The sequence below is a fragment of the Kogia breviceps genome, chromosome 19 (genome assembly GCF_026419965.1).
Source record: "Kogia breviceps isolate mKogBre1 chromosome 19, mKogBre1 haplotype 1, whole genome shotgun sequence".
In the NCBI taxonomy this organism is placed as follows: domain Eukaryota; kingdom Metazoa; phylum Chordata; class Mammalia; order Artiodactyla; family Physeteridae; genus Kogia; species Kogia breviceps.
In genome coordinates this window covers 41,162,168-41,177,383 of record NC_081328.1, presented here as the reverse complement: position 1 = coordinate 41,177,383, position 15,216 = coordinate 41,162,168, and the positions used below count along the sequence as shown (strand labels likewise).

The 15,216-nt window shown below is 54.5% G+C and overlaps 1 protein-coding gene across 2 annotated transcripts in view; it reads left to right on the top strand.

The window, feature by feature from the left end:
• Window positions 1–14,683, top strand: part of MAP3K14 (mitogen-activated protein kinase kinase kinase 14) — a 43,483-nt gene extending 28,800 nt beyond the window's left edge. For both annotated transcript variants that reach the window (XM_059048808.2, XM_067020628.1), the window contains 10 exons: window positions 4,798–4,927; window positions 5,412–5,543; window positions 5,990–6,094; window positions 7,620–7,783; window positions 8,264–8,414; window positions 10,183–10,572; window positions 10,733–10,839; window positions 11,274–11,418; window positions 12,584–12,684; window positions 13,074–14,683. In XM_059048808.2, coding sequence (XP_058904791.1) covers window positions 4,798–4,927; window positions 5,412–5,543; window positions 5,990–6,094; window positions 7,620–7,783; window positions 8,264–8,414; window positions 10,183–10,572; window positions 10,733–10,839; window positions 11,274–11,418; window positions 12,584–12,684; window positions 13,074–13,238 — 1,590 coding nt within the window. In that variant the 3' untranslated portion in view covers window positions 13,239–14,683. The remainder of the gene's footprint in view (window positions 1–4,797; window positions 4,928–5,411; window positions 5,544–5,989; window positions 6,095–7,619; window positions 7,784–8,263; window positions 8,415–10,182; window positions 10,573–10,732; window positions 10,840–11,273; window positions 11,419–12,583; window positions 12,685–13,073) is intronic.
• Window positions 14,684–15,216: the final 533 nt, after the last annotated feature.

Here is a 15,216-nt window from a genome sequence, read left to right as displayed (position 1 = left end):
GACCTTGTTTTCAAATGGCTTCTGTCAAGGACACTCTGATCCCCAAAAGGAAAGGGACCAAATAGCCAGCCCAGGCAGGTCCATCCTGCTCAGGCCCCACGCAGAGTAGACAATGCTGCCGCCACTGTCTTGGGTGCCTGTGACTTTAAGGGGCGATGGTACAGATTGTGCTGTGAGTAAACCTGGCTTCCCTGGCTTGTGTGTGACCAGGTGTTAGAGTCCTAGAGTTTGGGCCTCGGAGTGATAGGATGAGAGAGGGGACTATCCGTAGGTATTACCCCAAGCTTCAGACATACTGTGTCAAATAAGCCAGCTCCACCCCTGCCCACCCCCACCGGCCAAAACACGTGCTTAGTTCTTGCCAGCACGGGCCATCATCTTTCGCTGGGATGCCAAGGCCACGTGCCTGACCTCCTCAGCTGCAGTCCCCTCCCCAGGCCACCGGAGAAGGCTCAGCTGTTCCTCCTGAGAGGCGGGTGGGAGGAGGGCAAGAGAGTGTGAAGTGTCCCGGAGATGAGCGCCCATGCTGGGGAGCTTAGTCACCGGGCTCCTCAGCTGTTCCCCTGCTGAGGTTCTGAGTCCCAGGCAACAAGGTAAACAACCCTAATATGGTAGAAGAGGACAGAGACTCCATTTCTCACCTCCCCAAGGCAGTCGGACAAGCTCCAAGCACAAGGCACGGACTTGCCAGGCCCAGAGCTGCTGCCCCAGCCCACCAGAGCCAGCCCTTCTCAGAACGCCGCCTCCCCCATCCAGGATCTTAGCGGGGTTAGCTTTTGGCAGCCCACACAGCTGCCTTTGGTCGGGCAGACCACCCCTCCTTTCTCTCCAGGGCAGCGGGGTAGGGAAGGCAGTAGTGTCCTTTAGCGTTTTCAGCTGGAAGATCTCAGAAACAGTTCCCTGCTAGTGGGTAGGGGTGGAGGGTGGGGACCAAGGATCAGAGGTCAAGCCACACAGGGGGTCAGAGCAAGTCTGTACACCCTCTGACACTCCCTAGGGAGGATCTAGGATGTGGAGTATCATGTGGTGACATCAGCACCCCATTGGCCCTCCTTCTAGAACATTCATGGCCCCAGGTCAGATGTTGATTGGTCACAAGTCCAGGGCTTAATGTAGGGTTGGGGGGGGAGGGGGTTTAGGGTTTTGTTTGAGCTTACTTTTATTTATTTATTTATTTATTTTTGCGGTATGCGGGCCTCTCACTGTTGTGGCCTCTCCCGTTGCGGAGCACAGGCTCCAGACGCCCAGGCTCAGCGGCCATAGCTCACAGGCCCAGCCGCTCCACAGCATGTGGGATCTTCCCGGACTGGAGCACGAACCCGTGTCCCCTGCATCAACCACTGCGCCACCAGGGAAGCCCCTGAGCTTACTTTTAATTTCAAATTAATAGAGGCTCACTGTAAAAGAATGATACCCAAAAAGCAAAAGTCTTTCTGTTGCCCAGTCCCCTTCTGAGGTAACCAGCCTTTGACATAAATCTTATTTAGACTTGTTACACATATATAAACATGTAGTTGTTTCTTTTATTGAAATGAGATTGCACTCGTTTGTTGTTCTTTACCATGTTTTTTCATGTAATAGTGTATCATAGATAGATTTCCTTATTGGTACATATACATCTGTCCATTGCTTTTTAACAGCCAGTGTGTAAGTTCTTAACCTAGTCAGTGGATGAATTCATAAGATCCATGAATTCCTGGAACTTTATTCTTAAGTGTGTATGTGTGTGGCACGTGTGGACACACACACGTTTTATTTATTAGATTTTCAAAGGGATCTGTGGCTGAAAGAGGGTGAAGACTGTGCATTTGAAATCATCTGGCTCAAGCATGGAGTTCTGGGAGCCTCCTTTTGCCTCTGCCCTGATCTGGGGTAGTGTGGCCTTGGCCATGTCCAGCCAGCTGTTGTTACCAAGCACCTGTTCTGTGCCAGACGCTGTGCCAGGGAGACAGAGGTGTGGAATCCACACGCCTGACCTGAAGGAGTTCAAATTGTAATGGGGGATGGATACTTGCATGGTGTAAAGGTGGTAGAAGCAGCCATCAGCCGGGGACATGGTGAGGTCAGCCGGGACAAGTGTTGAGAAGGAAATCAGAACAAGGACCGAGGGGAGAATATCTCGACGGTGATGACAAAATAAGGCGGAAAGCTATGTACCCAGTACTGTGCTAGTCACCTTCACATATTTATGTTCCTGAGATCTTTAAAAGAACTTATTAGAGTTGCTGTTACTCCCTTTTTTACCGATGAAATAAAATGGATACAAATACTAAAGAAAACAAGAGGGAAAGTTTGAAGAAGGAAAAAGCTATCCGCAGTGTAAAGCGTGCAGGCAGTTAAGCAGAGGGAAGTGGCTTGTGGATTTGGCAGTTAAGTGATTGCAGACCATGTTTCCACCTGGGTAGGCGCGTGCCTGAACATAGGTAAAAACGTCCCGGATGTAAAAGCTAATACACCTGGAAGGGCCTTCAGCGAGGTGGGGTAGCTGGGAGCTCTGGAGTCAGGCTTCCCCCACCAAAATCCCAGCTTTGCTACTTTATATCCAGTGACCTTGAGCAGATTACTGGTCCAGGCTTCAGCTTCCTTGTCTGTAAAATGAGATAATATCACCTCCTAGGCTATCGTAAGACATAAACGACTAATGCTTATAGAGTGCTGAGCACAGTACCCGGCACGTGTTAAGTGGGCATTAAATAGTAGTCCTCATTACCATCCTCATCAGAGTCCAGCCCTCACTTGACAGACGAAGACACTGAAGTCCAGGGAGAAGAGGTGGCCAGACGGGCAGCTGGCCTGGACCAGAAGGCCATCCTTTCTCCCTTGGGACCACCCGTTCAGCCTGCTCTCCCTGGGGCTGGCCCAGACTTCTAACGCACCTTGTGTTTTGAAGTGTCCCTTCCAACCCCCGCTGATCTGGGTGGTTGGGAAGCGTTTTAATATTCCTGGGACACTTCAGAGGACTTATGGATTTCTTCAAAGTTAAAGCCGAGGCTCCCAGACTTTCTTGGTTCACAGCCCTTAATGTCTCAGTCATTTTTTCAAGGTGCTCCAGGCCAAAACGAGTACTGACCAGTTCCATTTATTAAATAATTGGGTCAAATAATAAGTCTTTATCCTAATAACCTAGTAGCTATTTGAATAGCAACACATATAAATTGAGAGAGAAATTTTGTTCTTAAACAAGCGTTAATTACCGACGGGATGCATGCCTTGTTGGGCAGGCACAACTTCTCCAACTTAGAAATCATTGGACACCATCACTTTCATTTCCTGCTCCACGTGATCCCCCTGAAGTACCTTTTTGTCACAACAACCTCCAAAAACCTAGCTTCATAGAGATATGTCATCAAAAGAATGCAGTTCGATCATTGAAACTGAACGGTCTCACACTAGTAGTTTGTGTGGTGTCCCCAGATGTCAATCGTTGCTGTTTCCCTCAAATGCAAAATACCCTGTAGCCCCCTTCCAAGTTCTCTGCGGTGCCCCAGGGCGCTTCACCCCACAGTTTGGGAGCAGTAGGGTTAAAGACATTTGCTAGGACAAGTCCGGTTGGCGAATTAGTTCCAACTCAGGTTCAGAGCTGGAAACACTGACAGGGAGTCAAAGTTCATGTGAGTTGATTAACCAAACCAGATATTCTGCAAGTAACCAGAAGAGGGACATTTTCCACTGATAGGCTAAAGTCCAAAAGCTGCACAAGTCAGCAGGTCTCGGAAGAAAACTGCCAGGCCCTGACTGACGGCTTCCAGTACCACTCATGCCCCCTGGTGGCACTTCTCAGGGCTAACATGAGAGCCAGCTGCAGCCAGAGAGGACAAGTCTCTATTAGGAAGTGTAAGCATTTAGTAAGCTGCTCTTATTCGAGCTGGAGGGAGGAGGCGGGGAGCTGGCATTTCCTGAGCACCTACTAGTTGCCAGGCCTGGTGCTGGTTATCACCCCTCCAGATCCCCACTCTACCCTGGAGCAGATGCCACTGTCCCCCAACCGTTCACGTGTGGAGGCACATAGATTGGGGGAGGTGATCTACCTTTGGAAATGGCCAAGCCAGGGTCTCAGGCCAGGATGTTTGTATCCAAGGCCTATTTCTTCCCTCCATGTCATGCTGGTCCCTGCGGAAAGGAGTGGGTGGTCCCTGGCCTGCCAGTCCCCTGTAGGAGGGGCCTTGGCGAAACCCCTCCCCACAGGAGAATCCTCTCCTATGCCCAGATCCTGGGGAAACAGCTGCAAACAGAGTAAACAAGCGCTGCCCCATCTACATGGACATTTTAGCCCTCAGGGGAAAAGGCAAATAATTATGAGCAAATAATAAGTGCTGAGAAGGATGCTGAAGATCCAAGGGGCACTGACAGAGCCAGAATCTTGGCCGCATCAACTCTGGCTACAGAAGCCCAGCATCTTAATAGCAGAAGAGGATGTTGATACAGAAAAGGTCCCATGACCTAGAAACTGTCCAGACATTTGGGCTGGGGAAGAGAAAGTTCTATGTTTGGCAGATCTCTGAGGGTGGGCAGCATGCTAGGGCCCTGGATAAGGATTGTCATTTTTGTGACTATATTTCCATAGGCATCAGCACTGCAGAACTTCAATCAAGTACTAGGTGTTGACCCCGGCCCCCAGGGGGCACAGTTTAATCTCTAAGGGTCCAGTAGGCCCACCAAGGCCCCTGCCTGGCCTCAGAATCGTCACCGGGAACATCAGCGGTCTCTGTGCAGGGAGCTTCAAGGGTCCTGACAGGATGCCAGGGGACCAGCCCTGGTCCGTCACCCTGACTCACACCCACCTCTGGGCCCTTCCAGGTGCGAGTTGAAGTGTTTCGGGCTGAGGAGTTGATGGCATGTGCGGGATTGACCTCACCCAGAATCGTCCCTTTGTATGGAGCTGTGAAGGAAGGTCCTTGGGTCAACATCTTCATGGAGCTTCTAGAAGGTAAGGAGCCAGCTGCCGCTCCTTCTCCCTCCAAATTCAGAGCCAAGGGTTTCCCCAAGTCTTGCCCAGGTTGACCCTCGTCCCCAGTCAATCCATTTGTTTTTGTTTTTGTTTTTTGTGGTACGCGGGCCTCTCACTGTCACGGCCCCTCCCGCTGCAGAGCACAGGCTCTGGACGCGCAGGCCCAGCGGCCATGGCCCACAGGCCTAGCCGCTCTGCGGCATGTGGGATCTTCCTGGACCGAGGCACGAACCCGTGTCCCCTGCATCGGCAGGCGGGCTCTCAACCACTGTGCTACCAGGGAAGCCAGGAGCTTGCTTTTTTTTTTTTTTTTTTTTATCCCCAATCCGTTTTTAATCTCTCGACCCTGTGACATCGGCAAGAAAGGCCTGCTTTCTACCACCTGCCCTTCAAAGGCACTTGCCCTTTGCTGGCTTGCAGGCCTGGAAAAGCCCCATGTAAAGACTGTCCATTGGTCTCCTAGGTGGCTCGCTGGGCCAGCTCATAAAGCAGAGGGGCTGTCTGCCAGAGGACCGGGCCCTTTATTACCTGGGCCAGGCTCTGGAAGGGCTGGAATACCTCCATACCCGAAGGATTCTACACGGAGATGTGAAAGGTAAGGCTCAGGGCACCTGTGGCCCTGGTCGCCATGGGGCTCCTTCCTCGCCCCACCCTGCCTGGTTTCCTCCCAGGTCTTCTGGGCCTGCTCCAGGAGGAAGGGGAAGTGTGTTCTCCCAGCCCTCAGCCTGGCACTGTAGCTTCCAGTGGGTGATGCCCACAGAGAACAGCAGATCAAGCTCCTACCACACTGGTGACCACTGGGGGGAGGGTGGGGACAGCAGAGCTGAGTGGCACTGTCCCCTCACCCTCAGAGATCCTGCCTACTGCCTGCCTCCAGGCTGAACTGATTCCCTCCTCCCTCCCTCCATGACTAATGAAACTAATCAGAAGCAGCAGCTGCCATGCAGGGTCAGCCAGAAAATCGCCTCGCCGGAGGTGCAGATTGGGCTGGGGCCCTTGGTGACTCACCTGTTCCTCTTCTTCCCGGGGGTGGCCTGGCAGCCGACAATGTGCTCCTGTCCAGCGATGGGAGCCACGCAGCCCTCTGCGACTTTGGCCATGCTGTGTGCCTTCAACCCGATGGCCTGGGGAAGTCTTTGCTCACAGGTACGCCCCTCCCCGCCACCACTCCCCACGATGATAATAGCCAGTAGCCTTTACTACACATTAGCCATGTGCCTTCTCCTGTACTCTACTTAATGGCAGTCGGAGATGTGAGCACTTTAGGTCCACCAAGATACTTCAGCCCCACAGCAAGCCTAGGTTATCATGAGGCTTTTGTTGTTAGGCTTAAATGCAATAATGCATATCAGGTGCTTGTTCCTGATGTTCCTGTTATACAGGGGAGGGAACAGAAAGGCTGGGTGCCTCGCCCGAGCTCCCCAGGTCTCCTACCTCAGAGCCCCCAGAGCTCTACCCCTCTTGTCCAGCCTTTCCTGGGGAGCTGTGCTCCCAGCCTGTGACCTCAGCCCTCCTGTGCCTCTGAGAGCACAGCTTCTGAAAGCAAAATGGGAAGGCTGACCAAGCGGCTGGGGCTCAGTAGCTGAAGAAATCCCTGCTTTTAACTTACATTCTTCTGATTATCAAAATAATCCATACCGGGCTTCCCTGGTGGCGCAGTGGTTGAGAATCCGCCTGCCGATGCAGGAGACACGGGTTCGTGCCCCGGTCCGGGAAGATCCCACGTGCCGCGGAGCAACTAAGCCCGTGAGCCATGGCCGCCAGGCCTGCGCGTCCGGAGCCTGTGCTCCGCAACGGGAGAGGCCACAACAGTGAGAGGCCCGCGTACCGCAAAAAAAAAAAAAAAAAAAAAAAAAAAATCCATACCCACTGTAAAATATTTGGCAACTAAGTGGTATGGAAGGGGAGGAGAAAAGAATTCTCACCATTCCTCTTGCCCAGAGAGATAATCATGAATATTTTAGATAACTCCCTCCAGGAGTTATCTATACATAGTTAAGGCCATTATAACACAATTTTGTGCCCTGCTTCTTTATTCATAGCATTAGCATAAAATTATTTCATTTTGGCCAAAGGAAAAACAGTCTTTTAGAAGTGATTCTTTGTTGTTAAAGGACTGTTGGTAATTCTGAAGGTGTAAATTGAACATGGACACCTGCCCTCCACTTTGAAATAACTGCAGTGTTTTCTTCTTATTACAAAAATATCTTTTGTAATATCTTTTGCAGAAAGTAAAGCTAAGTAAAAATAAAAAATACAAACCGCCAGAAAAAAAACACTGTTCACATCTGGCATCAATCTTTCTAGTCTTTTATGCATATAAGTTTTCTTTTTCCTTTTTTTTTTTTTTTTAAACCCTACATTTTAGGAACATCATACCGCTACTCAGTCTTCTACAACCAAATTTCCAGTGTCTAGCCTCCTCCCCCTTTTCGGAAAGCACTTTAAGGGTTTGGTCCACAGGGCAGAGCCCGTGCTTTGGATGATATATTCTTTGTCCTAGTCCCCAGGACAATCCCCGCCTTGGCTCAGCCCCAGCAAGTTTGATGTGGAGGCTTTATCTCCATTTAAAGCACCTTGAGACAGTCAGGGTGTGTCAGGAATTGACTCGGGTGGTCATTGCCCATCAGAGTTCACAGTTGCCTTTTCTGTGTCCCCCTCGCCTTCTCAGGGGACTACATGCCCGGCACAGAGACCCACGTGGCGCCGGAGGTGGTGATGGGCAAGCCCTGTGATGCCAAGGCGGACGTCTGGAGCAGCTGTTGCATGATGCTACACATGCTCAACGGCTGCCACCCCTGGACCCAGTACTTCCGAGGGCCGCTGTGCCTCAAGGTCCGTGACAGCACCTGGGACGGCCAGCGGGCCCACAGGGCCCAGGCTGCGGGCTGAGGTGGCCTCCCATTTTGTCTGCCCTTCAGTGGCAGATGGGAGCAAGCAGAGGCCTCATCATACATGTGGGATCCTGACTAAAATACTTGGCTACTCGAATCTGAGGGTCCAAGGGCAGATCCTAGGTGAGGGGTCCTTTGGGGTTCATGGTTCAGGGCTCTCTCGCGTCCACACCCCGGGCCACCTCTGCCTGCCTCCTGACAGGAGGGGCCTGGGGGTCATGGGTGCCTCACCCCCTGGCTCTGTGCTGTCCTACCTGTTCTTGGAAAAGTCCCAGCCCTCACTGTAGACCCGGCCACTCTAGTCCTTGTGACCGACCGCAGCACAGCAGGGCAGGGGAGAGTGGGGAGAAGCAAGAACAGAAAGCTGGGGGCCAGGAAGTGACGGGGAGGCAGGCCTCACATGTCGCCTTTTAACCCCCAGATTGCCAGCGAGCCTCCGCCTGTGAGGGAGATCCCGCCCTCCTGTGCCCCCCTCACAGCCCAGGCCATCCAGGAGGGGCTCAGGAAAGAGCCTGTCCACCGAGCGTCTGCAGCGGAGCTGGGGGGGAAGGTCAGCCTGGCGCTGCAGCATGGTAAGAGCCCCATGCTGGCTGCAGGGGGCGAGAGAGGCGGCGGGGTCGTGTAGTGGCCAAGAGCACGGTCCTCAGCCTCTCAGAGCCTTGGTTTCCCCGCCTACAGCATGGGCATGACACCAACCTCGGGCTTGTTAGGAAGACTGAGGTCACGTGAGTCAGAGTGCTTAGTACTGTGCCTTGAACTGTGCTCAGCACTGTGTCTTGATGCAGAGGCTGTGCTCAGAGATGGGGCAAGGGGTTACAACATATAAAGGGAGGCTTGAACTCGTTAGTATCAGAGAATGTGAAATAAAGCCAGGTATCACTTTCTAGCCATTTGTGTGGGGAAAATCAGGAAGTTGGTGTCACGCCAAGTGGTGGTGGGGATGAGGGACAGTGGCCGTTACGCTCTGCTGGAGAGCACCTGGCAGCACTCCGGCAGACGTCTGCAGACCCGGGACCCAGCACCCCGCTCCAGGGCGCACCGCCAAAGAAACTCTGCCCAGATCCATGAGGGGACACGCCTGCGGATGCATGCTGCAGTGTCGTTTGTGGGAGGGGAGTTGGGTGCAGTCGGGTGTCCCTCCCTGGGAGCTTGGAAAGGCCAAAGGTGGGGGTGGGGGGTGGAGGATGCTCCATGCAGCGCTCACAGCAACTAAAGCGACTCAGTGCTCATGGGGCAACCTGGCTGGATCTTCAAGCCACAGTGCTGGCTGCAAAGAGGACCTACAGACCAAGGCCTAGAACACAGTGCCTTTTCTGTAAATTAAAAATTGATAAATAGGGCTTCCCTGGTGGCGCAGTGGTTAAGAATCCGCCTGCCAATGCGGGGCATGTGGGTTCGAGCCCTGGTCCGGGAAGATCCCACATGCCACGGAGCATCTAAGCCCGTGCGTCACAACTACTGAGCCCGCGCTCTAGAGCCCATGAGCCACAACGGCTGAGCCCGCGTGCCACAACTACTGAAGCCCGCGCACCTAGAGCCCGTGCTCCGCAACAAGAGAAGCCACTGCAATGAGAAGCCTGCACACCACAAAGGAGCGTAGCCCCCGCTCACCACAACTAGAGAAAGCCCACGTGCAGCAACAAAGACCCAACGCAGCCAAAAATAAAATAAATGTATTTTTAAAAAATTGATAAATAAAAACAACACATGCTTTGCAAGAATTCGATCAAACCCAAAATGACATGTTGAACATAAGTGAACATCGGCCGGGGGCGGGGTAGGGGGTGGCAAGGGAGAGACAGTGGTTATGGGAACAAAAGGAAATAAGTAAAACAGAAGAGAGACCTTGCATAGCCCCCCGACGCCAAACATAGATGGTAGTTGTAATGGCCCCAGGGCTGAATTGCCCCCCACTCCAGAGGAATGGTGTCTTCAGGAAGCACTGACTATCGGGAAGGGAGGAAGGAGTAAGAGAGACGGAGGGTCAGCGAGGCCCATTCGCCTGGAAACTGTGAGTTGGCATTACCGCAGAGCTATTTTTAAATCTTCTCTTTACTATTAATATTAACAAAGTCCTTCTCTGGAGCCAATTCTGTAATTTTTAAATTTGCAGTTGTTACCTAGGAGGAAAATGGAATAAAAGAAATACTGTCCTAGTCCCATCATCAGGGCCATCTTACAGAAGAGGCCTCCTCTGGAGACCACACACTGCCCTCCAAAGTCATGTCCTGGCCGAGCAAAAGGCCACCCTCACTGCCCGCTTCTGGCCCTCTTCTGCTCAGGAAAGGCCACCTGGCCTGGGCCATTTCCACCTTACCATGTGTGCTCTCTGTTTTGTAGTGGGAGGTCTGAGGAGCCCTTGGAGGGGAGAGTACAAAGAACCAAGACATCCGCCGCCACTCCAAGCCCACCCACCGCCAAGCCAAGGGCACCCTCACCAGACCCTACGTGCCCCACCAGTGGAGCTCTCTCCAGGGGAGCTCTCACCAGAGGCCCCGGGGCCCCAGCCAGCTGAGGACGCAGCAGGCAGGGCCCCTAAGCTCCAGCCTCCTCCACCCCCAGAGCCCCCAGAGCAGAACAAGTCTCCCAGCCTGCACTGGGGCAAAGAAGAGTCTGGGACATGGGAACCACTGGCTCTGTCCTCCCTGGATCCGGCCCCAGCCAAGAACTCCAGCTCACCAGAGCGGAAGGCAACCTTCCCCGAGCAAGAGCTGCAACAGCTGGAAATAGGTACGGGCAGCCATGGCCTCCAGGTCCCTGAGCACGGGCCTGGGCCCTGTACCAAGGCCTGGGCTTCGTCCTCTTCCCCAGGGTCCGCAGTCTGCAGAACGCCGACGGCACAGCCGGACCCTCCCAGTCTTTCACAACCATCTTCTGCCTTTCTCTGCAGAATTATTTCTGAACAGCCTGTCGCAGCCATTTTCTCTGGAGGAACAGGAGCAAATCCTCTCATGCCTCAGCGTCGACAGCCTCTCCCTGTCAGATGACAGTGAGAAGGTGAGTCGGCCGTGGACCGGGAGCCGGGGCACAGGGCAGGTGGCTTTGTGCCCGGCCAGTGAAGGGGCCGTGTGCAAGTAGTGGGTAAAGGGCAGGTGACAGGGTTTCCCATTGCTTCTGGGAGGGGTCCTCACTGGGGCAGGGGTCCTGGTTTCTCAGAATGAGACGGTCCATCTCCAGCACACCTGGGAATTAGGGACTGGTTTGGCTGCTAGAATAGTGAGGGGAAAGGCTTGGCTTTGGTCCCCACAGAATTATTGTTCGCCCTCCTCCAGCCCAAGGGCCCCTCAGGAGCTCAGCCCTGTGCTGAGCCCCAATGCTCAGGAGAGCCACATTCCAGCCTAGGACATGGGCACTTCCTCGCCAAATCAGATCAAGGCCAGAGATGGTTCCCTGAGCCCGGGGGCCTGAGTCTGTGCCCACTCTTGTTTCAGAACCCGTCCAAGGCCTCTCAGAGCTCACGGGACACCCTGAGTTCCGGCGTGCACTCGTGGAGCAGCCAGGCGGAAGCCCGCAGCTCCAGCTGGAACATGGTGCTGGCCCGGGGGCGGCCCACTGACACGCCGAGCTATTTCAACGGTACAGTCACCTGATCCGCCTGGGACTGGGAAGTCTGAGAGTGGGGCACAGTGGGGAAGGGAGAGGAAGGCACCTGGCACCCAGAATTTGAGGTACCTGGCCATTAAGTTGGTTTAGAGTAAAGGCCCTGATCACGCAGAGCCTTTCCTCATGGGGCAGGCAGGGACCATTGTCCCTTGTGAAACGTTGATAGAGTCCCAGAAGGCCTGTACCTTGGGACAGAGAGCAGTCTTTCCTGGCCTGGAGTCCAAAAACTGAGCAATTAATGTCTTCTAAAGGGAAAAGGAAGAACAGGACCCCAAGAGCGTTTAGATCAAGAACTCAGCAATAGGGGCTTCCCTCGTGGCGCAGTGGTTAAGAATCCACCTGCCAGTGCACGGGACACAGGTTTGAGCCCTGGTCCGGGAAGATCCCACATGCCACGGAGCAACAAAGCCCGTGCGCCACAACTACTGAGCCTGAGCTCTAGAGCCCATGAGCCACAACTACTGAAGCCTGCGCACCTAGAGCCCGTGTTCCACAACAAGAGAAGCCACCGCAGTGAGAAGCCGGCGCACCACAAGAGTAGCCTCTGCTTTCCGCAACTAGAGAAAGCCTGCGTACAGCTACAAAGACCCAACGCAGCCAAAAATAAATAAATATTTTTTTAAAAAACTCAGCAGTAGGTTTGCTGAGATCCTCCTCTGACGTTTGAAGTCAGAAGATGAGAAGGACAACATTTGTAGAGCTCTTGTTTTCAAGCGTGGTTGCAGAGGTCATGTTGTGATTTTGACAGAATGAGGGTTTCATCAGCTCACGGTTCCCTGGGGACAGTCACGGCATCAAGCCCCCATGCCTGACCAGAGGCCGCTCCACCTCAGGGACTTACAATCTAAGTTGCCCACAATCGATAATTTAAGAATCTTTGTTTCCAGTTCCTTTCTGCATTATAAGTTGAAATACGACTTCCCCACAGGAGCCAACCTTAGATCTTTGCACTGTGCAGGCCAAATTCCTGGTGTTGACAGGAAATGGCCAGTAAGAGCTAGCAGGGGTATCACATTACAGCCAGTCCATCCTCAATGCCATCTCTGCAGCTTCCCACAGCCACCCTGCTTCCCCCTACATAGGGCGCCTTAGGGAGCTCGCAGCCGCTCTCCTGATGGTCACCTTACCTGCCTTCTAGGTGTGAAAGTCCAAATACAGTCTCTCAATGGCGAACACCTGCACATCCGGGAATTCCACCGGGTCAAGGTGGGAGACATCGCAACCGGCATCAGCAGCCAGGTAAGGGGGCAGGTACACGCTTAGGGGCAGAGCCCCAGAACCCAGTGCACCTAGCCCAGTCCTCCAGGAAGGAGGCTTTTGCCCAGTCCTCCAGGAAGGAGGCTTTTGAATAAGTAGAAATGGCACCAGAGGGAATAGTTGGCCCCAGATGTCCGCCGGGGTCCCAGGGCAAGACTGGCCATGGTGATTGAAGGGTTCTCAGGATCCACACTTGGGCCAGGTGAGATTCTGCAAGTGTTCCAGAATGAAAGGCAGATGATACCTCAGGGCTGCCTACTCAGCTGGAGGGAGGTGTCTGCCAGCGCATCAGGAGACCATCAGCACCGCACTTCTAGGACCCTTCAGTGCCCCCTTGCCACTCTCAGGCCACTGGTTTCCCCTGCCCCCAGATCCCAGCCTCAGCCTTCAGCTTGGTGACCAAGGACGGGCAGCCCGTGCGCTACGACATGGAGGTGCCAGACTCGGGCATCGACCTGCAGTGCACCCTGGCCCCTGATGGCAGCTTCGCCTGGAGCTGGAGGGTCAAGCACGGCCAGCTGGAGAACAGGCCCTAACCAGCCTTCCACCACTGGCTCCACTCGGCCAGAAGCGACCTTCTTTCTCGGTGCTCAGCGCTGCCCCCGAGACACAGGCGCAGCCTGCCTGCTCCCAGGGGTCTGCCAGCCTGTGGCTCAGCGGTGGGACCCGGGCTGGCAGCAGTAAGGTGGGGCTGGCAGCACACCTCCCAGGATCTCCCACCTGTGTCCTTCCTGAGCCCACATGAGGCGGAGGAGGAGGAAAACAGGAGGCCTCTGCCCATGGGGAACACAGAGGGTCTTCTCTGCCTTGGTCCTGACAAGCTGGCCTGACCCATTAGGATCAGTGACCACTTGCTGGCAGTCAGGGGAGAGTGGCTTCCGGCCCAGGTCCCAGAGAGATGGGCGAGCCCCTCCCTCGGCTTCCAGGCAGGTATGAGCAGGCCCAGTACAGGACTGGGGCAGCAGGTGTGCCTACCCTTGGGTTAATGGAGGGGGCCCTCTGACCCCCTTGGCCGGCCTTGCCTGGCCATCAGCCCCCCTTCTATCTCTAGGTGCTTTTCAGACCAGGTCAGGGAGGAATGCCTGACACTGGGGGTCTCCCTGGGAGAAAACACCACACTTCTCAGGGAGCCGCAACTCAGGCCCTGAGCTGAGCTCAGCTTCAGCCAAGGACCAGAGAAGGCGTTCAAGTGACATGGTTCTCAGTCCCTAAGCACATTCCCCTTTGCTGCTGGCCACCAGTCTTCCCCAGAGCATCAGGCCCCGAGCCCCAACCGCAGGCCCAGCACCGCCCCTGCCCAGCTGGCACTCAGCTCCCTCATGTAGTAGTGAAGGGTGACATGAGACCTACCTGACGGGAACGATCTGAGGACAGAGCACGATAGACTCAAGAGAAGGCAGCAGACGCAGGCGCTACTGTTACCCAGGCCACGGCTCTCAGCGTCCCCACGTGAGCTTCCCGAGACACTCACTGATCCTGCTGCCCCGGTCTCGGGGGCACTGCCAGCTGCACTTTGCACTCCGGTGACCTCAAGCACTTTCATGGCTGCCCTCCAGGAGGGCAGGCCAGCGGTTCTGCGTGAGCACACAAGCAGGCCAGGACATGGGGGGAAGGGACTCAGCTCTTGACCCTTCTCCATGCATGTGACCCCTCAAACCTCCTTCAGGTTTCTTTAAGGTGAGCACCCCCTACCATCACCCGGCCCAGCCTCTTCTTTCCGGGGGAGCTGATCAGCACTCATGTAGCATTAATCAACTGTGAATCGTTGTGGGGTGAGGGGATGTCCCCTGAGATTCCATCTGGGGAGAAGCTCATCCCCACATTTTGCCAAGGTGGCCTCTGCCCAGCTCTCCACATTGAGCCATGCTGCTCCCCAGGGAGAGACCCCCGGCCCCCGTACATGAAGAACTGCAGCCTTGGTCCTGCAGAGTTGAGAGGGAAGAGAGCAACTCGTGGGCAATAAAGTTGGAGGTAATGATAAGTGTGTTTAGGCCACGGTTGTCTCCACTCGCGCCTCCCTGTGTGCTGAACCTCACGTCCTAACAGTAGCCTCCTTGTGCCTTCTTCGTGGGATCTTGTCAAGTCTTGCCCCGTAGGTAAGGACTGTTTTCAGCCCTTGAATGGGGCTGCTTTTCCCACCACTTCTCCCAGTTGGTGCTTCCAGTTCCACCTCTGAGCTATCCATTCAGACCAGTTAGGCAAGATCCCCCACCCAGTGGCAGCTGGGAAGTCCCTGGCAGAACACTGCCAGGCTGAGGGGAGGAGGAGGAGGATGTCTAGTCCTGGGCACTGACCCAGCAGGGATAGGTGGGGGCAGACCACATGCCCAGAACAAAGACATCCCCCCCCCCACCCGCTCCCCACCACTCCTCTGTCCCTGAGGCCTGGCTTCCCGGGAACTGAGCTGGGAGTGAGCCTGCACTCCCAGCCCTTCCAGCCACCCAAGTGTCTGCAGGTGATCAGAGATGACTTTCCCAAAGTCGATTCCCTGGTGGTGGGAGAGGACCTGTCTGA